Below are 27,997 nucleotides of genomic sequence, written 5' to 3' on the forward strand. Positions count from 1 at the left end.
AAAATACACAGAGGAAGCGGACTGAGAAAGTGAACGAGGCAGAGAGGGGACGGGGAGAAAGGGGAAGGGGCAGCTCCCCCAACTGATGTGTCGGCATCCCCGGAGGCTCCTCCTCACCTCTCCGGTTCTCCTCGCCTTCCAAAATGACCGAGGCTCCCAAGAAGACGGGGAAGAAATTCAGTGAGTGTTGGGGTCTTTCTCTTTCCCCACTTTCGGAGTTCAGGGACGGGGAGTTTGAGTGTGGGCTTCCCCCAAAGTTGGGCTTGCACGACGTCGGCCTCCCCTCCTCCCTCCCTCCTGGAAGAGACAGAGGCGGCTTTCTAGCCGATGCCTCCTGGCCTAGGTCACAGGAGCCTAGATCCAGAACTGGAAGAGACCACAGAGGTCATCCGATCGAATTCCCTCGTTTTTACAGATCAAGAAACTCAGGTTAAGTGACTTATCCAAGGTCACATGGATAAATAATTGATAAAACTTGAACCCAGGCCCCTTCGGTAACAAGCTATTTTTCTGCACCGTTCAGGCGCAGCCGAGGTAGTGGAGGGCTCATGGTAGCCAGGAACCAAATTTGGGGAAATTTCAATTTAACTCCACTATAAACTCCTTGAGGGAATGGATGCAATGTTTCAAGGGGCCCTAATATGATGTCTTGTTGGTAATAGGTACTTGCTCAGTAAAATAATGGTTGGTTGGTTGAATTTCAGTTCAACTTCAGTGGTGCTCAGCATTTGATGGGAACATACAAAAATATTTTTTTAATGTTTTATGGGATATACAAACTGATAAGACTTGGTCCCTGTTGCCAGGGGAGAGAGGACATATCCACAAATAACCAACTGCAACATGGAAAATGGTGTGAGAGAGGTAACAACCACTACCACAACCAAATTATAACGATGGTGGCAGAGTTCCAAAGCAAAGGTGCTCTAAGAACTTAAGGAGAGAGCATCCTGATTCTGGTGGTAATGCTTGGGCAAGTTTCAGAGTGAAAGTGGTCTTTGACCTTGACCTTATAAAAGGTGCCGGGAGATGGGGGTAGGGGTAGAGGATTACAGAGTCAACAGCACCTCCTCTTCCTTCAAAGGATATATTAACCTCAGTGTAAGGTAATGGAGGCCACTCTCTCTCAGGGTCTCGGTCCCCCAAAAACTAGGTTCCTGATTTCTTTTGCTTCCTTCAGTCCTATCTTCAGAAACCTTTTGCAATCTCACTTTTTTTGAGCCAGGGCCTTCCTCTGATGACTATTTCCAATTTATCCTGTATGTATCTTATTTGAATATAATTGTTTGCATGCTGTCACCCCCCACAAGACAGTGAGTTTTTATTTTTGCTTTCTTTGTAACCCCCAGAGTTTAATAGGTGTTTAAATGCTTGTTAACTGTTGGATTGACTCCTCAACATTTCCTCCACCCTCCCCCATAGTGGATGGATTCTCCCATCCTTGGACTTGTGTATAATGAGCCCCCAAAGAGTCTTCCCCTATGATAGACAGTACCATCAGGCTCAGCCTCCCCACGGGGTCTGGCCTAAAAAGATAACAGTAACCACATCTTCAGCCTGGTGGGAATCTGATTGAAGTCTGTGAGTGTATGTGTCTTTCTGTGTGAGTATGTATGTTTTGGGCATGGGGGTGTCAGAGAACTCCCTCTTCCCACTTCTTGTAGTTTTATTGAGAGAGTTTGCTCTTCATTGGGTTAATCACTTCTCCCCCCACTTTGCTATTCCTATCCCCACCCCCTAATCATTCCTCACCTCTTCCTCATAGAGCTCTTTACTTCCCTGATGCTTCTCATAAACATTGTCTTCCTTTAGGGTCCTAATGGTCTGCCACCTTCTCTGTGAAGCCTTTCTTGATTCTCTCAAGCTATTAAGCCCTCTTTCCAACTGAAATAACTTTATATTTACTTATCTCTGTTACTTATCATTTCCTCTCAGCAGAAAATAAGCTCTGTGAGGGCAAGGATTTTCATTTCTATTTTTGTTTGCCTAGTACCTAGTATATGGTCTCCTGTGCCAATAAATGTTTGACAAATTGAAATGAATTAATCAGTCTGATAACCTGGTAAAAGAGGCAAGTTAGATCTATTTTACAGATGGGGAAACTGAGATGTGAAGGGAAGTGACTCACTGAAGGTCAAATAGGTTCTTGGTGCAGAGTTTTCTGGGTTGGCTTAATGTAGATTGCTATGAAAGAGAGAGAGAGAGAGAGAGAGAGAGAGAGAGAGAGAGAGAGAGAGAGAGACAGAGAGAGAGAGAGACAGAGAGAGACAGAGAGACAGAGACAGAGACAGACAGAGACAGAGGCACAGACACAGACAGACACAGAGACAGAGAGGAGATATGTATGTTTTTGGTTTATGATGGTGTGTATTACGGGTTCTGGTCTAGCTAGCGCCATCCCCTCGTGAAGACTTGGAAGGTCAAAGCTGGAGATATGGAGGCCTGTGAGAACTGGTCAGCTTGGTTAATTCTTGGAGCTCTAGGGAGCAAAAGGAAGCAGAAAATGAGGAGCTTGCCTCTGACCTAAATTTGTGAAGAGGGACAGCCTGGGAGCCAGAGGGTCTGTACTCACACACCCCAGGATGTGGGGAGATGTTATCACCCCAAAGCAAGGGCTGCTGGGTGTTAGTGGCCTGGGCGGAGCTTGAGGCCCCACTAGCGGGAAAGGGAGGAGGGCAACCTTCACATTCATGAGTGAATGCACCCTTAGGCACACCCACACATACCCTCAAAACCATCTCACTCACCCATAACCAGGTATACAGTCTCCCACACAGACAGTAAGGATATTCTCATACACACGCACATTCACTGTCACATACACTCACACACACTCTCACACACTCTCATGTATTCACATACACAGGTTTTTAGCCTTCATCCACAGTTCCCACTCTCTTTTCACCCAGTGAACATTTCCTAAAATGGGGATCAGTAATCAGGGTTCATCAGCACTTGATGTTGAGCTAGGTGACCCTGGGATAAAGAATTGGACCTGAATTCAGGAAGAGCTGAGTTCAAATCCTGATTCAGACCCACTTTCTTAGCTATGTGATCCTGAGCACCCAACTGCTCTCTCTCTATTCCCTCCTCTGTAAAATGAGGTCAATAACACTATCTCTCTCCCAGAGAGAGATCAAATGTCAGGATCAAATGAGACAATGCTTATAAAGATGCTTTGCAAACTGAAGTTCTATATAATAACTAAAGTATAATAACTAGGTATTATTATTAGATTCTTTTGTCTTAGAAAACCAGCCGGTAGAATGTTAGAGCAATCTGGGAGCTGATTATCTCCATTTTATAGATGAGGAAAGCGAGGCAGAGGTTAAGTGACTTGCCCAGGGTCACACAGCTAGGAAGTGTCTGGGGTGGGTTTTGAGTCTATGTCCTCTGACTCCAGGTTCAGCAGTCTATATACTACTGTACAATCTAGAGACACTTATATACAGCCTAGTTATTATTGCAGTTACCTTTGTATCAGGTACTGAAATGTCACTCTCTTGTTCATTCACTTTGACCAGAGTTCTTCAAGTTAAAGGCCTTCGGAAGTCTTTCTAATCTTCCCCGGACCTTTACCTTCCGACGTTCCTCAGCTTCGGTTAATAACCAGACTCACCAGCTGCCAGATGCCTTTGAGAACACACAAGATGATATGATCACTGTACCCAAGAGCCCCGGGGCTTATGCCCGTTCCAGTGACATGTACAGTCACATGGGCACTATGCCTCGGCCAGGGTCTAAGAAAGGCAGTGGTCGCCAGAAGGAACAGCAGCCCCACAAAGAGGAAAGCTCCCCTGCTCCTAGTCTGATGTCCCGGGAGCTGCCTGACATCCCAGTCCTCATCTCCTCCTCACCAGAAGAGGAAGTGGGTACTACCAAGCGAAATGTTGCCCTGTGTCATCCAGGGCCCTTGGAGGGCTCCCCAGAAACACAGCACATAGACCCTAGATTGGAGGTTGGACAGTCCGTGGGAGAAGCTCCCAAAGAGAAAGATACTCCAGGAGAAAGGTAAGTGCCCTTCTGGAAAGAGTGCAGGCTTAGAAGGGTGGATCTATCCCCAGAGACGACAGTGTTGGACCACATGCTTGCTGTCATGGACATAAGTCTGGTCTTAACTGTAGGGACAGAAAGACCAAGTCCACAGACCTGTCTGCTCCTGGACAAGCCATGTATGACCTTTGAGAGCTCTCTAAGACTAACAATGGCAAAAAAGATTTTGGATGTAAGGAGGATCAGAGGGGGGGATGAAATCACAGGTCTGGGCAGAAAAAAAAATCTTTTGTAGCCCCTACCTCACATAATGATTATCATAATGATTAAATGAAATAAAGTGTGGAAGGTGCTTTGCAATCTTTAAAACTCTACATAAATATCAGTTGTTGGAATTTTAAGAGGGTGAGGAGAACCTGAACCCAATGCAGCCCAACTTGTAATGACCAAAGAGGTCTGTGACTATCTAGGAGGAGGCTAGACAAAAGGAATGTTGGGAACACTGTTCATTTGCCAAATATTCCTTGAATAACTAACATGTGCATTGTTGGAGGATTAGAGGGTGACTTGGGAAGTTAATTGTTCCCTACCTTCATGGAGCTTATAATCTTGTAGAAGCAGAAAAATGAGCAGAGTCAGACCTAGAGCAGTATCGTTTGTGCTTAGAGTTCATTTAAGGACACTTCATCCATTCATTTGGTTGGTCAGTCAGTCTATAAGCATTTATTAAATATGTTAATACATGCCAAGCTTAGCCCTGGGGACATGAAGAAAGTCAAAAAAATGAACTTCCTGCTTTCAAGGAGTATACATTTTTGGTGGGGCAATGGGGTTAAGTGACTTACCCAAGGTCAAATAGTTGCTAATATCAAGTGTCTGAGGTCAGATTTGAACTCAGGTTCTTCTGAATCCAGGATCAATGCTCCATCCTGTACCACCTAACTGCCTCCCAAGAGTACACTTTCTAATGGGGAAAATGATATGTATGTACAAGAGATATGCAGAATATATGAAAGTTAAGAGGGTGGGCTTCACTGAGGAGGTGAGATTTCATGAAATGGGAGAAATGGGAAGGATCTTGGCAACCGTGAAAGGGCTTCCTCATTTGATAGAGGATGAAATTGAAACTTAAGAGGTAAAAGGGACCCATCAAGGTCTGGAGCATCTGAGTTCAACATCCAGGGCTTTCTCCATTACTCTGTGATTTCCGGTCCTAATCCTACCCTATGCAGGCCCCCTGAGATCTTGGGGTTGGGGGTGGAGGATGAGGTCTGAGGGGGCTGACCATTTCCTCCTCTTCTCAGGCTTCAGCTGTCAATAGCCAACATCCCAGCGTTCCAAGAGTTGGAGGAGGGGAGGGGGAGGAACTGTGGGCAGGACAGCTGGAGGGGAGGGGTTCCTAGCTCCAGTCCATCCTCCAAAGTTCAGCCCTGATGCTCAGTCGCCGGAGAGAGAGGGACTTGAACGGAGGGTCTAGAAGTTTTCTCTGGCTGGAGCTGTGGAACCAGAAACCCAAAGAGCCAGATGACGGAGGTTGGCAGGAGGTACCATACCCTGGGCCACAGAGGGTGAGTAAGTTGGGTACCCCATGGATACCCCTCATCCTGTTGGGTGATTCCTGTATTATAAAATCAACAGGACTTAAATTTGAGTTAGAATGCTGGGGCAAAACAGACATTTGGGATCACCCTGACCAATCTGTTCATTTTAGAAATGGGGAAACTGAGGCCCAGAAAGGAGAAGTAACTTACCCAAGGTCACACTGGAGGAAGAGAATAGTGAAGGGGACAATCTGGGTAGAGAAATCTGGGAAATAGGTAGACAGACAAGAGAACTGGGCATCCAGACATGCCCGCATCTGTCCCAAGAGTCCAGATATACCAAACACTTCTCCTTTTGATTGTCTAAGAGGCAAAAATCTGCTACTAACTTGAAAGGTCTCAGCCATTCACTCTTACAGAGGAGAGGCTTTAGTGTAATGTGGAGCACCCTTTCTCCCAACAACAAGAACCTGTAGCGAGAGTTTGACAGGTCTGCCTTGCAGAACTAGCACCCAGGTCCAGAAACCCTGGGGTGTCCAGTTCTCAGACCCCTACCCAAGTTCTCATTTCCTTCTCCACTTCCCAGCCCTGCCCCCAAAATTTTATCAGTCCCTAGAGTATTAAAAATAACAAACTCATTTTAGTTTCCTGTTGGTGAACTTAGGGAAACCTGCACAGCACAGAGAGATAGAGGCCAAGGACTTAGGATAAGATTCGTGGACTTGGGAGAGGGCCATGGTCTTTGGGCTCCCAGCTTAGGAGCCCCCTAACATTTCTGATAGCATCTCTCCCAGACTCATTCCTCCCCTTCTCCACCCCCACATCTTATTATGCCGCAATAGAGTCACGTTCCTTAATTTCCTCATCTGTAAAATGAAGGGTTTAGATGAGAAGATTCTTAGATCCTTTGTGTTCTAGTCTAGTGAGTCTTGCCCAGATCTCCTGGCTCAAGACCCTCAGAGTGCAGTCTCAGACTCTGGTGTGATGAGAGAGAATGGACTAAGTATTCATCCCTCCTGGTCCAGGGAATCAGACTCTACCTGGCCTGAGTCAAGATCCCCAGTATGGATCATAGAATTCAGACTTTAGTGATCAAGACCAGCCTTCTTTGAGAAGAGAAAACTGAAGCACAGAAAAGGGAAGGAATTAAGCCAAGACCAGAGTTAGTGGTCAGTGGTATTCTTTCCATTTTACATCAGCCTTCTTCATCCTGGGCTTATCCCTCTGTATCCTCCTCCTCCTCCCTGAGACTGGGCTGCACCTGGTTGGGGAGGAAGGAAGGTGAAGAGGTGAGGGCTGCAGAAGTTCCTCCCCATCCCTCTCCATGAGAGTCCCAGCGGAACTCACTGCTGAGATCACCGGGTGAGAAGGGGGCGGGATACAAGGGAGGGAAGTCTCTAAATAGAAGGAGGCACTAGCTCATCCATCCCTTTAAGGAATTGCTGAAACTGAGAATGCCCAGGAGAAGTATTCCTCTCTCTCATGGCAAAGAGGGCAACAGGAACAGGTATTGGGCACCCTTTAAGAACATTTAGAATTTTAGAATGCCATAACTGGAAGAACTCTTCCATACAGAGAAGGGAACTGAGGCCCAGAGAGGGATAATAACTCACCTAAGGTCACCCAATAGGTCACTAAGAAAAATGGGACTTGAACCCTTGACTTGTGACCCTTATCCAGAGGTCGTTCTATTATACTACAACTCTCAAAATATCTGCTAGACCAAGCTTCCTTTAAAAAGATCTAAAGATAGATTTCAGGGAGTCTGTGAGCTTGGATGGGGAAAATGACATCTTTATTTCAATATAACTTATTTTCTTTGCAATCTTATGAATTTTATTCTATGCATTTAAAAACATTATTCTGAGGAGTCCATGGACTTTACCAAAGGTACCCATGACAGAACCAGGGTAGAAGGGACCTACTTGGACTTAAAGGGAGATTGGGGACCTACAAGAGGGCAGGACCATGCTCTGAGCTGTAGCTGGTGGGGGGAATGTGATTTTCCTCATTCCCTGATCTATTGTGTCAGCTCCTGCCAGGCCCCTGAGAAGAGGTCCAGAGCCGGAGTTGCAGCTCTTACCTCAGGGGGATGGAGGGGCGGGGTGGGGGAGCTCTGGTTCCCCCTCCCTCATCACCATTTGGAATGTTGACTCCTGTCCAAGAATGCCCCGGCCCCAGGAGTCCCTCGGTCCCGACCCCCTTGGTCTCTTGGGATGACGTCAGTAACAGGGCATCTGTTAGCGATTACCAGCTTTGGGGGGGGGGGCAGAGATTGAAGAGGAGGGTATATTTCCAGTCATCCTGTCCCCAGGCTGTGAGTGCTGGAGTAGGGGGTGGATGTTCCAGGGCTGGGGCATGACGGCTGGGGCCTGTCAACTGGAAGAGCCACCCCTCCTTCCCGCCTCCCCAGCAGCTGACCTCCTGCTCCCAGCATCCTGCCTCAGCTCCCTCCTCAGCTTTCTCACAATCCCTGAGACCCTCAGACAACTCTGACTGTGGGAATCTTGGGCGAAGGACTTGGGGCTAGGCTGGGGGCGGGGAGGAGTTGTCTTGCTTGGAGGACTCTGGAGTCAGATTCCTTGGCATTCCGACTCCCCATATCCCTGTCTCCACTTAGCACCACTTAAGCCAGAGACATGGATCCCAGCCCCAGGGGACCTCAGCTTTTCTTGACTCCTAGGTGGGCAGATACCCTACAGGCTACCCACCTGTCCACTATCCACCTGCAGAACACATGCTGCTTTGGTTGTTGCTGCTGCTGCTGCTACCCACCTTGCCCACCCTCTCCCTTGAGATTTGGCACTGTTGCTGCTCTCGGAGCCTGGGTCAGCCCGAAATCTTAATCCATTGCCTAAAGAGAGGGAGTATTGAACTGACTGGTCAGAACAATGTAGGGTAGGGCTAGAAATCAAGAAAGATCTGGGATAAAATCCTACCTCCAAATCTTACTAGCTATTTAATCCTGGGCAAACAGCACATTCTCTAAGCCTCAGTATCCCCCATATGTAAAATGAGGAATACAATACCTTATAGCAGTGGTGTCAAACTCAAATAGAAAGAGGGGCCACTAATCTTAACAAAAGGATTCATGCAGGCTGCATATTGACTTAGTTTTAAAATGTATTATTATCTGTGTTCAATTTTATTTCTATTCATTTTGTTACATATTTCCCAGTTATATTTTAACCTGGTATCTTGTTCAGGCTCACTGGGAAGTGTTGTGGGATATATGTGACCTACCAGTACATTTGACCCCTCTACCTTTCACAGATATTTGGAAGGCTGAAATGTAATGGTTGATGTCAAAGTACTTTCAAATTGTAAAGGGCTAAATAGATGACAGTTATTACTAGTCTGCCCCAGCTCTGCCTCTTACTATGTGTCCTTGGGAGCATTACTTCAGGTCTCTGGCCTTACTTCCCCCATCTTTAAAATGGGAAGGGGCAATCTCTTACATTCCTGTCCAACAGGGTTTCCATTTTGATCTGTTGGAAAAATCAAGGGAATATGAAAGAAGTATAGGCCTGCCTGTGTAGGAACTGCCTTCTTTCTTAGTTCCCTTCTATCTCTGACCTGCTATAGTCATTAGTTGTCCCTGAATATGCTGTCTTTCAAATCCCATCTGGCTTGGTTCCAACAATTGCAGTTGGTTCTTCCCTGGTCCTCAGTTTTCTCATCTGTTATGTGGGAATAGTAACTGCTGACCTCAAGGGACTTTATGAGAGTTGAAATAATGGATGCAAAAGTGCTTTGCAAACTTTAGAGTGCTAGGCAAACTAAGACATTTACTATTGATATTCTCTCCTTGTCTCCTGTAGTGCTGGGAGACTGGGGGTTTGGATGAGTAGCAATTAGAATGTTGTGCATTGTGAGTGGTTGTTTTTCTATGGATTTTGGTCAGGAGAAGGGAAGGATTCAAGCCTAAGGGTCACATAGGCTGAGAAAGGCTAGGTCATATTTAGCGGGGAACACAAAAATGTCACCCTTCTATGTATCTCTGAGTTTACAGGGAAGCCAGCCACAGGTGGGGAAACTGAGCTCCCTCTCTCTTTATCAACCAATTGCAACATTGATTAGGTATATGCTATGTGCCAGGCCCCATGATAGCTACAAAGACCAAACAACAACCACTCCAATCCAATAGCAATTCCTATTCTCAAGGAACTTCTATTCCCTTGACATGTGATGAGTTCAGCATCTGGTCTCCCTGGTGATGATCAGACTGAACTTTTCAGCTGTCACCCTACAAACTACAAAGATCCCCTAAATACAAAGGTCCCACAAGTTCTGATACAGATACACCAGAGAGAAAGCAGAAGACCTAGTTGTGTCCAACCTTGAGACACTATGGCCAAACCTTCAGACAGCTCCTGGTATAGAAATCCTAGGGACAGACACACCCTCCCCCAACACAGTACCTCCCAAGGTAATACAGAGATTCAGAGGAAGTCACCCAGATTCTCAGAGTCCTGCTAATCTGCTTCAGAAAAGCTCCCCTTTACTCTCTTTTCTCTGGGGTTCTCCTGTGAATTATTGGTGAATAAACCAGTAAAAGGGTGTGACCTATATGACAAATATGTACCCAGAAGCTTCTTGAACATTAAAGTGGCACATATTCTATGGTGAATGAATGAATGAATGAGGTATCAAATTTTCAAAAAGAAAATCTCCCTTGTGGAATTTCTTTCTGGAAAAATACTTTATAACCATTCAAAATATTTGCTACCACCCACCCAGAATCTGGCAGTTCAGCACTAGGAGTTTCTGGGATTCTTTGTTTCACCAAAAGAAAGATCTCATCTTGGTTGTTACCAGAAGGCTGTGGTCTGTCCTCTTCACTAATTTTTTGAGATGTCATCCCTGAATTTTAAGAACCTTTTCCTCAAAGACTGGGGACAAGAACAGGAAGTGGCCATCCCTTGACACTTCTTGGCTTATGTCCAGAGGGGCTAAGGTCCCAGGTCAGCAGCCAGCTTGCTGAAGGACTTGGGATTGATTCCTTCTCCTTTTCTTTCTCATCCAAAGAGAGTCATTTTACTGTAGGAAACTGAAAGGGGAATATCATATTGAAAAGTGCAATGAACTCTCTGAAAAGGGGAGAAATGGATTATTAAAACTACTTATTAGCATAATTATTTAAGCTAATGAAGGAATTAAGCATTAATAATCAAAATAGGTTGACTTGTGTTATCAATTAATTAATTAATGCTGCTTAATCAAATAATTAATTGAACTGATTATCTCAATCTTTGTTATTATTGAATAATTGAACACCTTGTGAGTTTGCAAAATAAAAATATAAAAATAGATGAATAGAATCATCTATTTTTAAATAATTAATATACTTAATTAATGGAGCTGATTTTTTTTACTGGATTTGATAATACTGGAGAAGAATCAGGTGAACATAAGGTAATTGAATTAATCTGGATAGATTCTATTATTATTTGAGCAAAGAGAGTCATCTAGATCCATCCTTCTCTTTTTCAAGATAAGAAAACTGAGGCCTAGTGAGGGGAAGGGATTTGCTCATCATCTCAAAGCCAGTGAGTAACCAAACTGAATCTGGAAGCAGGTTTCCTTTCAGGATGCAGCCCAAAGTTCTTCTCTTTGCACCTTCTGTCTACCTCAAACTCATTCTACAGCCTCATGCCTCATGAGACCTTGACCCTCAGACTCAACAACTGTTTCTTGGCTCTGCCTGCCCTTTTGCCTTCTTGGGTTCCCCAGGGCTTTGCCCTTCAGCCACCAGGTCCTAGGTGGGAGGAACGTAGGCAGGAAAAGCCAGAGGAAACATTTGTGCGATCCTAATGTCCCAGGCCCTCCCTGTTCCCAGAAGTGGAAGGATATCCTGACCTGAATGGCCGGAAACCGTAGGATGAACCACCTCACCCGGGAAAAACAGGGTGGGGTCGGAGGGGGCATAGTGGAATGCCTCATTCTATCTCCCTGCCATATGCCCCTCAAGAAGGAATTTGGGACTATTCGGGGGATCCCTCTGTCTACCTTAGATGACTGTGGCTAAATTATAGGATGAAAATTGGGGCAAAAATTTGGGAATATTTTCTGCTGCTGCTATGGTAGGGAGTGGTAACTTGAATCATTAAACTAAAGAGCAGAAAGGGAATGTAGCTATGAATCAGGTCATTTTCCTGGGGGAAGGGGAACTAAGATACAGAAAAGGATGGTGACTTGCCCAAGGTCACATGGCACGAGAATAGAATCATGAGATTTTAGAGTCATCAAAAAGGCAAGACTAACACCCAGGTGTCTTGACACCTAGCTTGGTGCCATGACACCCCTGTTTCAAGAGAGGTTACTGAGAAAGGTTCAGAATGTATCTGACACAGTCCTGTCTATAGGAGACATCTTAGCCCTTACTTTCCCTAATCCCTCACTTTACCCACCAATCCTCCAATCAATCATGAAGCTTTTATTAAGTGCTTACTGTTTACCAAGCACCTTACATCAGAGGAGTCCTCCAAATGGATCAGTTTGATGGGGTTTGGGTGGATGTACAAGTAGGAATGGTTGGGAGCATTCATTCTCCTCTGTTCTTTGTAGTGTCCATAGTGGTCTGGAATCAGGAGGGGACTATGTAAAGGTGAGTACTCCATTATCTTTCTTTCCCTTTCTTTCCCTATCCTAGATGGATCTCAGAGCTGAGATTAGAACCCAGATCTTCCAGCATTATTAGTTCCTTTCACTACTTGCCAATGTTCCTTATCCTTAAGATGACAGACTGATAAAGAGTCTGGAATACATTATCATATGAGCAATAGTCTGGAAAAAGGAGATGGTTTCATCACAAGGGAGAGAAAACGACAGAACAAAAGCCAAGGCAGATTTCAGCTCAACAGAGGAGAGGTCAAGTAGAGCTGTCCAGCAGTGGAACTGCTGCGTCGCTGGGCAGAACGGGAGGTAATGGTATCCTAGGTTTAGAACTGGAAGTGACTTCAGAGATCTAGCTGAATCCCATCATTTTTGTAGATGAGAAAATTGAGGCCTAAAGGAGGCAAATGAGTTGCCCAAGGTCACATGGATAGTGAACTAGCAGGATAGGAATCCCAGATCTTTTCACTGAGTTCCTTGAAAGCAGAGTCTCTCTCTAAATCCCTAGGATTTAGCACAATACTTAGAAGTAGTTGACTGGTTGGTTGACTCCAAATCCAACATCCTTTTTCCTCTTTAACCTTTAACCTCTTCAGTTATCACTGAAGGCTTACTGCATTGAGAGGAAGCTCAAATAAGATTAACAACAACAACAACAATAATAATAATCACACTGAAAGGGAAGTTTAGGAATGACCTAGCTGTGGAATTCTAAAATTTTATGTTTCTAATATTTTAAAAGGAACATTTTAAAAGTCTATTTGTAGGGAAGAGAGTCCCTTAATTTGTTCTTTTAATGAAAATAGGATTTATTATTCTTATTATTGCTCATTACAACTGATTGATTCTGAACTCACTCCTTCCATAAGATGTTTATGTAGGGGAATCTTTAGCGCCGCCCCGCCCCCCAGCACAGAGCACGAGATGTCCTTAGCCCTTTCTCCCCACCTAGGACCCCAGTATAAAGTTCTCTCAGGGGGCTCTCTCGTCAGCTTCCCCAGAGCCCTCCTCGCATGGTAATTCCTACTGGGGGCACGACCCTTTCTCCCTGAGTCCTTCCTACCGCAAAGCCTAGGACACCCGGGATGGAGCTGGCCAGCACTCCAGAAAGGAGAAAAAGGGAAAGGGGATCTGAGAGAAGGGAGGGAGGAGGGGGCGAGGCTGGAGGCAGGCTGAGGGAGGAACAATAGCCCCCTCCCCTCTCCCTGGCTGGCTAGGGGGGTGGGGTCTCCCCGCCCCTCCCTCCCTCCCTCCACTCCCTGCTCCTCCCCTAACAAGGAGATGAGGTAATTGAGGAAGAGGCACAGACCCAAGCTGAGCTGCTGCTGGTGGCCCCAGCCCTGGTCCCAGCCCAGCTCTGCCCATCTCAGTGCGCCAGCCCCCTACCAGCCTCCTAACCCCAGTGCGTCCTTCGGCTCCTGCTGCCCCCGGGCCCAGAGCCCAGAGCGGCCAGCGATGACGGAGCGCTGCAGCCTGTGGAGTGCTCTGTCAGCAGCGGCATGCTGCTTCTACCGGGGCTCCTTCGTGCAGGTGAGGGGTCGGGGGCTGCTGGGAGGGAGGCCAGAGGATGCCCTTTGCCTCAGGGCTTCGGGGGTCAGGTGAAGTCATGTCCTGGACCAGGGGCCAGTTGTCTAGGAGCCGAGGGGACAGTGGCGGTAGGCAGGGGACCATGTCATTCTTAGTCTGGGTTGTGGGGCTTGTGGCTAGTAAAGGACCCCCTCTTGCCTACTGGCTTCATGTTTGGGGTCAGAAGAGACAAACGGATGCTGCCCACTTGAAGTGTAAGGGGGTGGGTGGGTGACTACTGCGGGGCTGACTGGTCTGCCGCAAGGTGAGGAAAAGGGGGACCTACCCCCACTCAGAAAGGAGAGGGTGCTGCTCTCTCCCTGACTCCCATCACCAAGCTCAAGGTCCTTGTCACTTCTGGGTGACAGGGGGAACACCCTCCTTCTGCCTTTGCCATCCTCTTCCCCTGTGGATGGAGGCTCTTGGAGAGAGCATCCGCATCTCCAATTCTTATTTCAGGAAACTGGTCGGAGCCTCTCCTGGTGCCAGCTCATCCTGCAGCTAGAGCTCTGTGGGGCAGAGGGAAGCAATGGGGTCACTGGCTCCTGCCAAGTGGTTCTTCATACCCAGAAGTTCCCCTCTGCCCCAGCCCCTTCCCCTCCACAACCAAGCTGGAGCTCTGAACCCTTTCAAACTTAGAAAAAGAGAGTATAGTAGGGAAGAAGGGGACTGTTCTTATTGTATCCAGGAGACTTCTTCCAGAAGACTCTGGTCTCTGATTTCTGTTCTAGGGCTGTGCAGAGGGCAGGAGGGTTGGTGAGGAAAGGCTATGGAGCTTGGGACTCTACTGATGCTTAAGTGCCAACCACTTAGCTGCCCTTTGGAGACTTGCCTGAAGACAGGGGGTTGGTTTTGAGCTGTTGCCCCATGGGCTCTGTCACATCTGACACAGGGATCTCTGAAACCAGTTCGGCAAGGGCAGGTATGGGATTAGACCTGGTACTGAAAGAGTTAACCAAGAGCTAGGAGGCAGGGGAGGGAAGGACTCCAGCCTCCCTGGATGAGCATCAATCTTGGATGCTTGGGCTTCCATAGGGTTGGGAAACTGAGGCATGGGAAGGGTTAAAAGAGAAACCAAGTGGAAGGGGGGGCTTGTAAGGAGGATACTAGTCCCCCCCCCCAGTCGTTGCTTTGTCACCCTGCTTTCACTTTGCTTTTTAGACTCCAGCCTCCTTCAGGGAGACAGAGCTGATCATTTCTCCCTTTCCCTCTTTCCCCCTCTCTCACACATGCTCATCCCCAAGCCCTGCATGAATGACTGGCCCCCATCCAGCTGACAACAGCATCCCTGCGGCCTCAGCCAATCACACAGCAGCAAGCTGGGAAGCAGTGAGATCATCTCTGGCCAATGACAGGGCAGAGAGCGGATGCAGCACCGGGGACTCTCCTCTATCCATCTAGTCAGGCCTCCAGCATCTCCTCCTCCCCTAGACCCTAGGGCATAAACCCTCTGGGTTTAATGTGGGGACCCCTAGGACAAGAGATGCTAGGGACTCAGGTCTCCCCCTACTCTAAGCATTGGGGGATCTTTTCAACTGTAGTCTGCATGGGTTGGGTCTGTTAGCCCTTTCCAACTCTTCACTCAGAAATGTCAGAGCAGGGACAAACTAAGGATCTGAGTGGAGCTGTGACATAAGGTGACACAGCCCATCAGTAGAACAGACATTGTCAAGAGCTCTTTTCCACTAAAACACATTATCTCCCTTAGCTCTCTGGTTCTTGAGTTTTGAAGTGGAGTTGCTTAAAGTAATGAACAAGGTTGGGAATGGACAGAGGAAGATTTCAAGGCACAGATTTTTCTTGTGTCCTCCCTCCACGTTTAGACTGGATAGTTGCTTTTCTTCCTGTCCTATCCTGATAAGGGAAAATAGCAACCCCTCATCTTCCTCCCTCCTGGTGCTATTCTCTTAGGCCCTGGGTCTCTCCAGGATTCCGTCAGCCTCCTGCCCACTAGGGATGGAAGAGCCAAGAATAACCTGTCGAGTTCACACCTGTGGCAGGAGGGGAGGGAGGAGGGAGGACCTGGGCATCAGGTGTCAAAGTCATAATGACTGGAGAGAAGAAAGAGATAAGTGTAGTGGGAAAAGACTTGACTATCATTTGGAGCTCTAGGTTTGGAAAATCCTGGCTCTTCCGGTAACTCTCCATGTGACCTTGGGAATTCCCTTTCTTTTTTCTGAGTCTCTACCTGATCATTTGTTAAATGTGAATACTCATTTCTGCCCTGCCTATATCACAGGGTGGCATTCTGGATGGGAATGTTCTGTCCAGAGGCAAGCTAGGGATTCTCCTTATTGTTGGGGAAATTGCTATTTGCAAAGGGATTAGATAAGGATGTGAGGAATTCCCAATTTGTGGCTAACAATCCTTATCTTTCTTTTCCCAGTTCTCAAAGGAAAAGTACATATTGGATTCTTCTCCGGAAAAACTTCACAAAGAACTGGAGGAGGAGCTCAAACTGAGCAGCACTGACCTCCGAAGCCATGCCTGGTACCATGGCCGAATTCCCCGAGAGGTGAGTGGGAGCCCCCAAATGTCAGAAACCTGGCTCCAGCTCTCCAGTAGCCTTGTATCCAGATGGACCCAGCTTCTGGGGATTTGGAAATGGTTCTTGCATCTTCATCTGACTGGAGGCAGGGGAAGAGATGAAAGTCTGAGCGTAGTGATGGTCAGAGTATGTGGAAGGATGGGTTAGTGTGGACCTTCCCACAGCCTGGGGTGGGTTCTTAGGACTTTAGACCTAGAGCTGTAATGGATCTCTGAATTCATCCAACCACTTTATTTTAAAGATGAAGAAACTGAGGCCCAGAGAACAAAAATGGTCATAATCACAGAGGTAGCGAGTGACAGAATCAGGAGGTGTCATTCATGACTTGGGTATCACTGGCTTTCTAGGTGGTGGCTAGAGGCAGAAAGGGCCTTAGTAATTCAATATTTCCAGAGGCTTAAGCATTTCTGAATCCTCTTCCTGGGAGTGGAAATAGCTAAACTTTCTAAAATTGATGGTCCAACCTCACAATCTTCGGCCCTAGCCCTGGTCCCAACCCAATGTATGCATCATACAAGACAGAGTTTGTTCATGTACTTGAAAAATACAATAATCTAATTGGTGTATACTTCCTAGACTAGGAAGAAAACTTCCATGTAGACAAAAATGAGGTTTGTGTGAACAGGAATCAAACAGTTGCTTAATATAGAATATTCTCTCCAGGGAAGTGCTCAGATACTCTTTGGTAGTGATAACAATGGAGATAATAATGTTGGTGTTAATCATGGTATAATAATGGTATTGGACAATGCCAGTCCCTCCAGTGGAAGTAAAAGTAGTGATGGAAGAGAAAGTGAGATGGTGATAACAATAGTGGTTATACTTGTGGGAAAAAGGACAAGAAGACAGATGAAGATATGAGATAATGACTGCAATGATAATGAGGATGGTGGCAATGACAATGATTTAATGAGACTAGTGATATAGGAACAGTAAGAGTGATGATGGTGATGGTGGTGGTGATAATAATGTTGATTTCAGTGATGTGAGTCCAGATAGGTCTGACCCTCTCCCTTCTCCCCCTCAATGCTTAGATCTGAATGCGAACTTGCTTAACCCTTTGTACACTGGGTCTGGATACTGGCATGCCCTTGCCCTTCTCCCCTCTCTTCCCTTTTCCCAAGGTCAAGTTCTGAATACATTTCTCCACAGGTCTCAGAGAGCCTGGTTCAAAGGAATGGTGACTTCCTCATTCGTGATTCCCTAACTAGCCTAGGTGACTATGTCCTCACCTGTCGCTGGCACAACCAACCCCTGCACTTCAAGGTCAACAAGGTTATGGTGAAGGCCAGTGAGAACTATACCCATATTCAATACCTCTTTGAACAAGAGAGTTTTGATCATGTGCCTGCCTTGGTCCGCTATTATGTGGGAAGCCGCAAGGCTGTATCTGAGCAAAGTGGAGCCATTATTTACTGTCCCATCAACCGCACCTTTCCATTGCGTTACCTGGAGGCCAGCTATGGGCTTGGTCACAGCAAGTCTGGGGGTCCTGCCAGTCCCTCCAGTCAGAAGGGAGGTCATATGAAGAGGAGAAGTGTCACCATGACCGATGGATTGACAGCAGACAAGATAACCAGGGGAGAGGGCTGCCCCACCAGGTAAGGCATCTGCAATAAATCACTTCTTTTTTTTTCTCTTAGTTTCTCCCTCTATAAAATGTAACAGCTAATACTTGTCTTATCTCTGATGATATCTGATCAAAACTGAGGTCCCTGCCAGCCTTGGCATTCTATGTTCAGTGGTTCTATGCTGCCCACCAAAAATGTTCCCACCTTGTTTTTTTGAGGAGAGGTTCCTTGTCTGCCTAGTCCTTAACTAAACTTTTGTCACCCTGGTGGCAGAGCTAGGAGAAGAAAGTAGTCTGTGAACACTCCCATTTTCCCCAAGGAAAGGAATAACTGTGCCTAGGACATTTTCTTCTAGAAGATTCTTATTGTGGAGAGGACCCAGGCACTTGAAACCTAGGACCCCTTTCTCCTTCCCTATAAACTTTTCTAGATTTCTTCTCAAAGTCCTTTTTATAGCTTATCAAAGAGCCATAGGATCCTTGGGACTTAACCTCATGGCATAAATGAAAGAAAGCCACTCCTGGGTCATGTCCCCTTTGTGCCTCCTGGGTAAGGAGGTGCCTCTTTTCATCCTGGGTTTGAGAATGTTGGAAAGGGCCTGGTGCTGCTGGAGCCTGGATCATTCCTGGGTGGGCAGCTGCAGAAATGTTTGTGGTCTGGAATCAAAGGCTGAGGTTGTGCCAAGAACCACAATGCAGGCAAAGAAGCCAGGTGCTAGATAGCATGAGGCCTTGATGGCTCAGGGAGATGTGCCACCTCCCTTTAGTTTTTCTCATCATCCCTGCCAGTTTCTCTGCCCTCGCCAATCCAAAGGAATGGAGAGAGGTCTTTCCACCCTGGAGCACATGGGGTAGATGGTACATTTGATTTCTTCTCCTATGAACCTCCCCTAGGAAGGGTTCTGATTTTATTCTCCAAAAACAAAACCAGATACATATCCTAAACTCTGTGTTAATTGTGCCAGTTTCGGAAAGAGAGATTCTCTGGGTGAGGGGTTAACTAAAGGGAAGAAAGGAAGGATAAAGGGATTACATCAACTAGAATTCACTCTGAAGAGCAGAAACTCAGTCACACAATCAGGGGAAACCTTGTGCAACCTGACCCTAGAAAGGGATTCAATACCGAGGAGGGGAAGAATCAGTTGCAGACATGCTTCTTCGGTTCCTTGGTCGTTGAATGAACCAGCCCCCCAACCTCAACCTTCAATGTTCAGACTGATCAATTCAGACTTTATAGGATAGAGGAGGGGTATGTGGGGAAAGGAAGTTACAGAGAATGTATCTAGGGTTATCTAGGGTTAGGAAACCTGAACTGGAAGGATGGGGAACAGAAATAGGAGGCAGGGGAGAGGAGGTCAGGTAGAATATTGGAGGGACCCAAGACAGGATGACAAGAAGTAGGGATAGCCAGATAGTGAACTGAGAAGATGTACTCCGCTCTTCTCTGGTCTACAGTGTGTCTCTGCCCCCTCACCGTGATGCCATCCGAAACTGTGCCCTCAGCATGGACCAGATCCCAGACCTGCACTCCCCCATGTCTCCCATCTCTGAGAGCCCTGGATCACCAGCTTATTCCACTGGTATGACCCTGCAGGAAGGGACAAGGGAAGGGAGGGCTGGGTACCAATAGCCTCTGACTATAAATTGGGGTTTGTGTGTTTGTGTGTATGTGATCTTTTAGTTGGGGGATTGATGAATCTATCAATACCTGTCATTCACATCATGTAACCTTCCCTAATAGATGATATAACAAAATGACTTGTTCTTCAAACCCTCACGAGACCTCAGAATGTATTCACCAACCAAAGTAACAAACTTCTAGTGGAAATAACGTAAATCAATAAATTAGATGTCCACATGAAGGGGAGAAGGAGTCAAAAAAGCCAGTTCCCAGAAGTATCTACAGGTGACAGTAGATATTGGACCAGGCCCAGCATAAGGAAGATCTGAGTTCAAATGTGACCTCAGATTTACTGCGTGAACCTGGACAAGTCACTGTCTGCCCCTGTTTCTTCAATTGTAAAATGAGGATAATAATAGCACCTACATCCCAGGGTGGTTGTGAGGAATAAATGAGATAATATTCATAAATCACTTAGTACAGTGCTGAGTACATAGCAGACATTATTAAGTGCTAGCTATTATTATTTCCAGTGCATTACACACAATCTTGGGTTTGTTGTTTCTTTTTTGTTTGGAATTTTTTTTTTCACTTTTGTTGGCTATAACTGTCTGTGACTCCATGGTCCCTAGGCAAAGGAAGTCCTGTGAGTCATCTTCAATGCAGAAAAGTTTGGATTTCAAAAAGGCACAGCTTTCCTTGTTGAAGTCTCTGGATGGATTTTTTTTTTCCTTCAGAATCCAGTAAGGAGAGGCAAAACCCAGGGGAATAAGGGTATAGGGAGGCAGCCTGTTTTTTGGACCAAACCTATGATTTAGTTTGTCTTTGCATCTCCTGGTAAGGAATTTCCTTTACCAATGCATGCTAAGACTTCTTGTTTTAGGGAGTCAACAGACTAGAGCAAAGAAAAGGGAGGTGATTTCTACAAAGCTCCATAACCACAGAGTCAGGAGCTAAATTCAATTTCCTGATTCCCAGGGGCAGCCTTCCTGCCACCCACCCATTTCTTTTTTGTTTTAAAAACCATGTTACCTAACTTTGTTGTAGATGACTACACTATGCCTTATGCAAAGAGGATTCAGCAGATAAACTTCCCTTTTGAAAACTTCCCTTATCTATGAAAGTTTATTTATCCAGACCTGTGATTTCATTGTTATAGAGAACTACCAGAACAAAACTTACCTGCATTCTCTGTAATTTATAGTCTTTCAGGGATAGTTGCCTGGAGAACTAAAAGGTAAAGCAATTGACCCATGGCCACAGTTGTAGTTCTGTTTCAGATGCAAGTTTTGAACTCAGGTCTTCTCTTAGTTCAGTCACACTAAGCTCTATCTACTTAACCCTATCACTCCAAATCCTCTCTTAAAGATTACTTGACTCAACAAAGAATATTATTCTTAAACAAGCCTTTAAAAATAATCATTTTTATTTTAAATACTAAACAGCATGAAGTTGCTGAGCTTATTCAGTCCTGCTAACTCTCTCAGGGGCACCATCAATTGCTCAAAGGCTCTATATTCTGAATGTCTAAGTTTCAGGGTATATAATACCAGGCTTGGTCTCAAGTCACTTGGATGAAGAATGTTCAGCTTGCCACACCATGATGGGGAGGGAGGAAGACTCATTCAGGGGTGAACCAAAGTCAGCTTAATAAGGGTGATGGGAAGAGCATGAGGTTTCACTGTCTGTGTCTTTGGTTCTCAGCCTTAGTCACTAATGTAGTGGGAAGACATTGATGTGGAGGCAGAAGGCCTGGGTTCAAATCTCACTTTGGTCCTTATTTCCTGTATGAAGCAGTTTTCTAATCTATAAAATAAGAAGATTGGGTTAATTGATCTCTAGTTTCAAATATCCTCTGGTTCTATGAGTTTTTCCTTTATGTCTCTACAGTGACTCGCACAAATGTTCCAGGCATTCCATCTGCTGGCATGACACCTGCTTCCCCTGTCATCCGCCGTTCCAGTGAACCCCAGCTGTGCCCAGGAAATGGCACCAAGCCACTCAGTGAGCCAAGCAACAGCGTCCATCCCACCCCTTGTCATAGCTATCGCCAGGCCTCCCCATCCCCATCCCTCAACAGCTACAGTGACCCAGACTCTGGCCACTACTGCCAGCTTCAGCCACCCATAAGGGGCAGCCGAGAACGTGTGGCACCTGAACCCCCAACCCGCCTTGGTGGGGTAAAGAGCTATGTAGAACGACTGAAGGTGGAAGAAGGACAGCACTTGATAGGTGGACGGGCACCAGAGAATGGACCCCATGAAGGGGACCAGGGTGGAGGCTTCATGCTGCCTGTCATAGAGGTGACTTCTTCCTTCAACCCCACCACCTTCCAGTCATTATTGATTCCCAAGGACAACAAACCATTGGAGATGAGCATCCTTAAGAAAGTGAAAGAACTGCTTGCTGATGTGGATGCCAAGACATTAGCCCGGCATGTCACCAAAGTTGACTGTCTGGTAAGGGCTTGAAATGGGACAGGAAAGGGGGAGAGCTGGTCTTTTGGCTATTCCCTGGGACTGCTCAGAGAGGGGGCTTATTCCACTCCCCCTTCCACTTCCCCAGTATCTGCTATTTACAATATTTATATATTTACTGTATATATTACATTTATAAAATGAGGGGGTTGGTTTGGACAACCCCTAAGGTCCTCCTAGCTTAAAATCCTATGACCCTATGAATGAACAGGGATACCCCAGCTCCATCACTAACTAGCTGTGGGACCTTAGCAAAGTCCTTTCACTCTCTGTATCACTGGTAATTTATTTATAAAATGAACACTGTGGACTAGATGACCCCTAAAGTCTCTTTCCAGCCTTCATATTCTTTAACTCCATGATTCCTCTTTCCCTGACCCCTTGCTTCTGGCCCCTTCCCCAATGAGAGGAGATTAATCAGCTCTCTGGGCATCCCGGCAGGTTGCTAGGATACTGGGCGTTACCAAGGAGATGCAAGGGCTCATGGGAGTCTGCTCGGGCATGGAGCTGCTAACACTCCCCCACGGTCGGCAGCTCAGACTGGACCTGCTGGAACGGTGAGAAAGGGTCTCAGAGGCTGGTGGGGAGAAGACAGGTTGGGTTCACTTGAAAAGCCCCAGGATCTGGCATCCCCAAGTCCATTTATGTGGAGGTTTCCCAAGTTATGGATGGACCATTCGGAGACCATTCACATTCCAGGATGCAGATCATTCTTGTCCCTAGAATAGTTTGAGTTTGAATTCCATCCCTGTGCTATCACTTCTGTGACTTTGGACCAATCGGTAAGCCCCTCTAGTTTCCACCTTATGTATAAATGATTGGTTTGAACTTTATTAGCTCTAAGGTCCTTTTCCACACTTGATCCTAGATCCTGAGTTTCTCATTTCCCTAGTCCCACACCTCATACTCAGTTGACTAATCTGAGTTATTTCCCATTCGGTCCTGGCTTCCATGCAGCCCTTCCTCCTCCTCCTCCCCAACACCTATCTAGTTAGCCTCTCCCTTTTCTCTGACCCCCTCCTCTCATCCTCTGACAGGTTCCACACCATGTCCATCATGCTGGCTGTAGACATCCTGGGCTGCACAGGCTCCACAGAGGAGCGGGCAGCCCTGCTGCACAAGACCATTCAGCTGGCGGCAGAGCTCCGGGGAACTATGGGCAACATGTTCAGCTTTGCAGCAGTCATGAGTGCCTTAGACATGGCCCAGGTAGAAGTCCCTCCCTCCCTTCCTCTCTCCCTTCCTCCCTTTGGGTCATGGTTGACAGTCAAGATCCCTTTCCCTGCCTGCCTGCCCCACAGCAGGTTGAATCCCTTTGTGAGGGACTCGCTTAGGGGGTCCCCAGTCTGCCTTGAGCAGGAGCAGTAGAGTGGCTGCATTGCCTAAGAGAAGCATATAGCTAGCTGGGAATGTCAGTGGAGGTTAGAGGCCTACCAATTCCTCTGCACTGTCTGTAAATCAAATGAAACCAAAATAAAACCGGGGAAAGAACAATTGATTTGTATTTTGAGGATCTCAGTTCCAACTAAATTTTGTTTTAAACGACATTTTAAATGCATTGAAAGGTGCTTTAGAGAGGAAGAAGAAACTGATATAATGGGCAGAGTTAGGTTCAAGTCTTACTCTTTGAATGTGGGCAAGGCCTATTCTTGGACAAGTCACATAAACTCTGAATGCCTCAGGCAGCTCCTCCCACACTGCAAAACAAAGAGCAGGTGCAGAACTGGATTGGTAGAGGGAGTTCCCCTATCCCAAAGAATTCACCCTACAAAGTGAAGTCTTATTGTTTTAAGGAATTTGAACAGAATCTTCTTGTCAAAATGAAAAAAAATGATTTTGTAACATAAGTGATGAGTAACCTTCCCTCCTTTTCCCCACCCATCTCCACCCTTCTCTTGCCAAATTGATCCAGTTTTGTAAATTTAGGTTTCATAACTTTAAGAGGCTTAGCTGTAAAGAGTGCTGTCCTTGGAATCAGGAAGATCCAAGTCTGAGTCTAGCCTCTAACACAAGTAAACTGTATGATGTAGGAAAGCTACATAAATTCTCAGACCCCTAGGTAACTCACTAGAGGAGGGGTGTCAAACTGAAATAGAAACAGAGGCCACTAAACTATACTTAAGGAATCCTTTGGGCCATATATTAACTTAGAAAACCACATGTTAACATTATCTATGTCTCAATGTATTTTTATTTATTGTGTTAAATATTTTCCAGTTAAAGTTTAATGTGGTTCAGGTCCAGTGTTTCTGCTCTAGATTATAAATTACAGAACAGTTGTGACCTTGTATCCACTGGTGGAACTACAAATCTGTACCCAAAGCAATGACAAGTACTCAGTGATGGCTCATTGAATTGGAAAACTAATCATGACAAAATATTGAGGGCTTACTATGCTAAGTTTTTGGAAGTAAAAAATATACCCACACCTGACAGCCACAGCAAGGACCCCTGTCCCTTCCCTCTCCTCTGACTCATCTACCATTCCATGTGTTCTGTATCCACCCTCCCTCCCCCTACACCCAGATCTCACGACTAGAGCAAACCTGGATGACTCTGCGGCAGCGACACACAGAAGGGGCCATCCTCTATGAGAAGAAGTTGAAGCCCTTCCTGAAAAGCCTCAATGAAGGCAAAGGTAAGCTGCCCCTGGGGCCCTTCCCAACCCCCCCAGCATGTACCCCATTCCCACCCACTTCAAGGGGTCTGACAGTTAGAGGCCTAGCACTACTCAGGCCTCAGGAAGGGACAGCAGAGACCAGGGTCAAACAGGGACCAAACTCCTCTCCTAAATCAAGGGAGTCTAGTAAATGGAGTGACTTTTGGTCTTCTCTCTTCCCTGACCCAGGGTACCCTGGCCCCTGTAGGTCTAGATAACTAATAAGAATCAACATTTATATAGTGCTTGCTTTGTGATAGAACTCATCTAAGTGCTTTACAATTATTTTGTGTGAACAAGGTATGTAGGGTGTAGGAAAGGAAGCTCCCACATGGCTCCCATTTGGGGCAATGCGGTTTACAAAGAAGACCATATTTGGGGATTTAAGAGACCTGAGTTTTAATCTCAGTTTTTTCCATGAACTGGCTGTGTGATCTGGGGCCATGTTATTCCATTGCCTTGGGTCTTTTTTTTCCATTGTAGATAAACTCTAAGGTCCCTTTCTGACTATAATATTTCATGTTCTAAAGCCTCCTAGCTCTGACTCTTTGTAATTCTTTCTAAGTCTTTCTTTGGATCAATAATGCAGAGGAAGAGGTGTTTATGGATCAGGGATGGGGGTTGAAGAACCTTTAGGAGCATAGATCCAACATGGGCCTAACATGGCTCCCCCCATCCTTACAGAGATCTAATGCACTAGGAGGTTGCAGTAGATGGAAGACTAAGCCTCCTATCTGTTTATTCTCAAACGCAGACAGCCCCCCACTGAGCAACACAACCTTCCCTCATGTGCTACCCCTCATCACCCTTCTGGAATGTGACGCTGCACCTGCAGAGGGCCCAGAGCCTTGGGAAAGCACAGAGCATGGTGTGGAAGTCGTCCTTGCCCACTTGGAGGCTGCCCGCACTGTCGCCCATCATGGAGGCCTGTACCACACCAATGCAGAGGTCAAGCTTCAGGGTAAGGCACTGTGGAACCTGAACATGGAATCACAGTGACCGGGTGGGCTCAAGGGGGACACTCTGCCTGTCTCAAGAGCATCATCAAGGCTGGTGGTCTAAAAGAGCTCTTTGGGGCAGTTGAGGCTTGTGGACCATGTTCTTTTCTAGCTCTTTTCCTTTCTCTATTTTTTTCTCACCTTTCTTCTAGTCTCCCTTTTCTCTGTCTCTCTCTCTCTGTCTCTTTCTCTGTTTTGTCTCTGTTTTTCTCTGTTTCTCTTTATGTGTGTCTTTCTCTGTCTTTCTGTCTCTTTTTCTGCCTCTTTCTCTGCCTCTCTGTCTCTTGTGCTGTCTCTCTGATCTCTCTTTCTGTGTGTCTTACTATTTCTGTCTGTCTCTCTCTTTCTCTCTGGTCTGTCTGTCTTTTTCTGTTTCTTTCTCAGTCTTCCCCTCTCTCTAGTCATTCACTCTGACTCTCTCTTACTCTCTGTCTCTTGTCTGTCTCTCTCTCATATCTCTTTTGTCTCTTATTCTTTGTGTCTTTCTGTCTCTTTCTCTTTCTGACTGTCTTATTCTGTCTCTTGTCTGTCTTTCTGTCTGACTCTCTTGCATTTCTCTCATTCTTTCATTCTTTCTCTCATTCATTCCTCTTTGATTCTGTCTCTTGTCTCTCTCTGTGTGTGTCTCTGTGTTTGTCTCTTCTTTTTCTACTTTCATTATCCTCCTTTCTTCATTTAATTTAACATAGATTTGTAGAGCTTAGTACTCTTTTCAAGACAAACCAGTTGAATTCCCACCCATTCTTTAAGGTGCAATTTAAATGTCACCTCCATTAAGAAGCCTTCCTTGATCCCTCTAGGCAGTAATGACCTCACTTGGACCTCCCAGAGCACTTGCCATTGTATTTCTTTTTCACACTGAACATGTCATATTATGTTATTGTGATTACTATGCTTGTATCTTATACTCCCATTACACTTCAAGCTTCCCTAAGCAAGGGACTGTATCTTAACCAGATTTTATAGTTCCCCAGCACCTAAAGAGTACACTTGATGAGATAGATGTGCAATGAATTTTTTAATGGATTTTAATAAATAGGACAAAATCCCTATCTTCAGGAAGCTTATAGCATAGTTGGGGAGAGATATGAGTGGGTGTGAAATAGTTTATGTAATAAATATATTCCCCCGTGCTTTGTATGTAATCTTATACTTAATAAATATATTTTTATTCAGTCTTTCAAAGACAGTCATACAAGTATTATGCCAAATAAAGGGTATAGAGAAAGTGATATGGGTGTCAGAGGTGGGAGAGGTCTCTAGGTGTTAGAATGACCATAGAAGATTTGGTGGTAGAAGGGAGACTTGAGCTGATGAATAAGATTTAGCCTAGCAGAGCAGGAGGGCTGTTGCTGGCTTCCAGGTGAGTTCAAAGACTGGTTTTGGGCAATGGGAGTTGATGCTGGGGCTGATCCTGGGGACTCACTTCATTTTCTCCCCACAGGATTCCAAGCCCTCCCAGAGCTTCTGGAAGTGTTCAGCACAGAATTCCAGATGCGCCTCCTCTGGGGAAGTCAGGGGGCGGCCAGCAGTCAGGCCCTTCGCTATGAGAAGTTTGACAAGGTCCTCACCGCCCTCTCCCACAAACTGGAGCCTGCAGTCCGTTCCAGTGAACTGTAGCCTTCCCGTGCTCTCCATCACCCCACACTCCCCACCCTCATGGCTGCAGGCAGCATTTGGGGGAGGAGAAAGGGGGAGAGATGGATATCATCCCCCCTGCAGGCCTGGGGCTGGACACAGACCAAAATCCTCGCAATACAGAAAGAAGCCAGACTGTCCAAATATACACTGGAGGCATCCATCTGAGGGACATGGGGTTGTTAGAGCCTTTGGGACTTGGAAAGGGCCATATAGTGCTCAGGACAGTCCCCCACTTCAGCCCTTATTCCCTCCCTGGTACCCCTGACCGCCACTGTTCAAAGAATACCTCCTAAGCCTCTCCTGGTGTCTTCCCCATCTTCCCTGAGCACCTATAATGATCCTGCCACCTTGCTCCCAACCTACTCCCTTATTTTTCCTCCACACGTTCAGTGGACCTCCTGAGAGGAAGGCCCCAGAGCCCCTCCCTTTCACTCCTTCCCTTACTTCTCCAATTCTTTCCCACTCCCTGGTCGCCTATATGTCAATCAGAGTCCATTTTATTCCTGACTCTGAGTCTCCGGTTCCCTCCTTCTCCTTCCTCTCCTAGGAAGAGACTCAGTTTTGCTGTAAATAAGTCCAGTTCATTCTGTAAATAGATGTACAGATGTTGTGTTCTTTCTTTCATACAATAAACCTTTCTGGATCTTCTTCACCTTGCCTTAAAGAGTTGGGAAAGGGGATCTACTCTCCTTGGAGGATTGTCAAAAAATCCAGGCTCCTCTAATCTGGACCTTCTTGTGGGGCGGGGTGGGGGGGGGGGTTCTGCTG

General features: G+C 46.2%; 1 protein-coding gene across 4 annotated transcripts; it reads left to right on the top strand.

Moving 5' to 3' along the window:
• Nucleotides 1-21: 21 nt before the first annotated feature.
• Nucleotides 22-27,951, top strand: SH2D3C (SH2 domain containing 3C). 4 transcript variants are annotated; one of them, XM_074211088.1, is made up of 12 exons: nt 22-180; nt 3,525-4,011; nt 12,102-12,141; nt 16,102-16,230; nt 17,416-17,864; nt 19,289-19,413; nt 21,345-21,913; nt 22,373-22,488; nt 22,969-23,140; nt 24,458-24,569; nt 25,345-25,551; nt 27,033-27,951. In XM_074211088.1, the coding sequence occupies exons 1-12, from the start codon at nt 144-146 to the stop codon at nt 27,206-27,208; spliced, it is 2,619 nt and encodes an 872-aa protein (XP_074067189.1). In that variant the 5' UTR covers nt 22-143; the 3' UTR covers nt 27,209-27,951. The 4 variants fall into 4 exon arrangements, with proteins under 4 accessions (XP_074067189.1, XP_074067190.1, XP_074067191.1 ...); XM_074211089.1 differs by lacking the exons at nt 22-180; nt 3,525-4,011 and adding an exon at nt 4,019-7,041; XM_074211090.1 differs by lacking the exons at nt 22-180; nt 3,525-4,011 and adding an exon at nt 4,019-5,561 and having other exon boundaries at nt 27,033-27,950.
• Nucleotides 27,952-27,997: the final 46 nt, after the last annotated feature.

The sequence above is a fragment of the Macrotis lagotis genome, chromosome 1 (genome assembly GCF_037893015.1).
Source record: "Macrotis lagotis isolate mMagLag1 chromosome 1, bilby.v1.9.chrom.fasta, whole genome shotgun sequence".
Classification (NCBI taxonomy): Eukaryota; Metazoa; Chordata; class Mammalia; order Peramelemorphia; family Peramelidae; genus Macrotis; species Macrotis lagotis.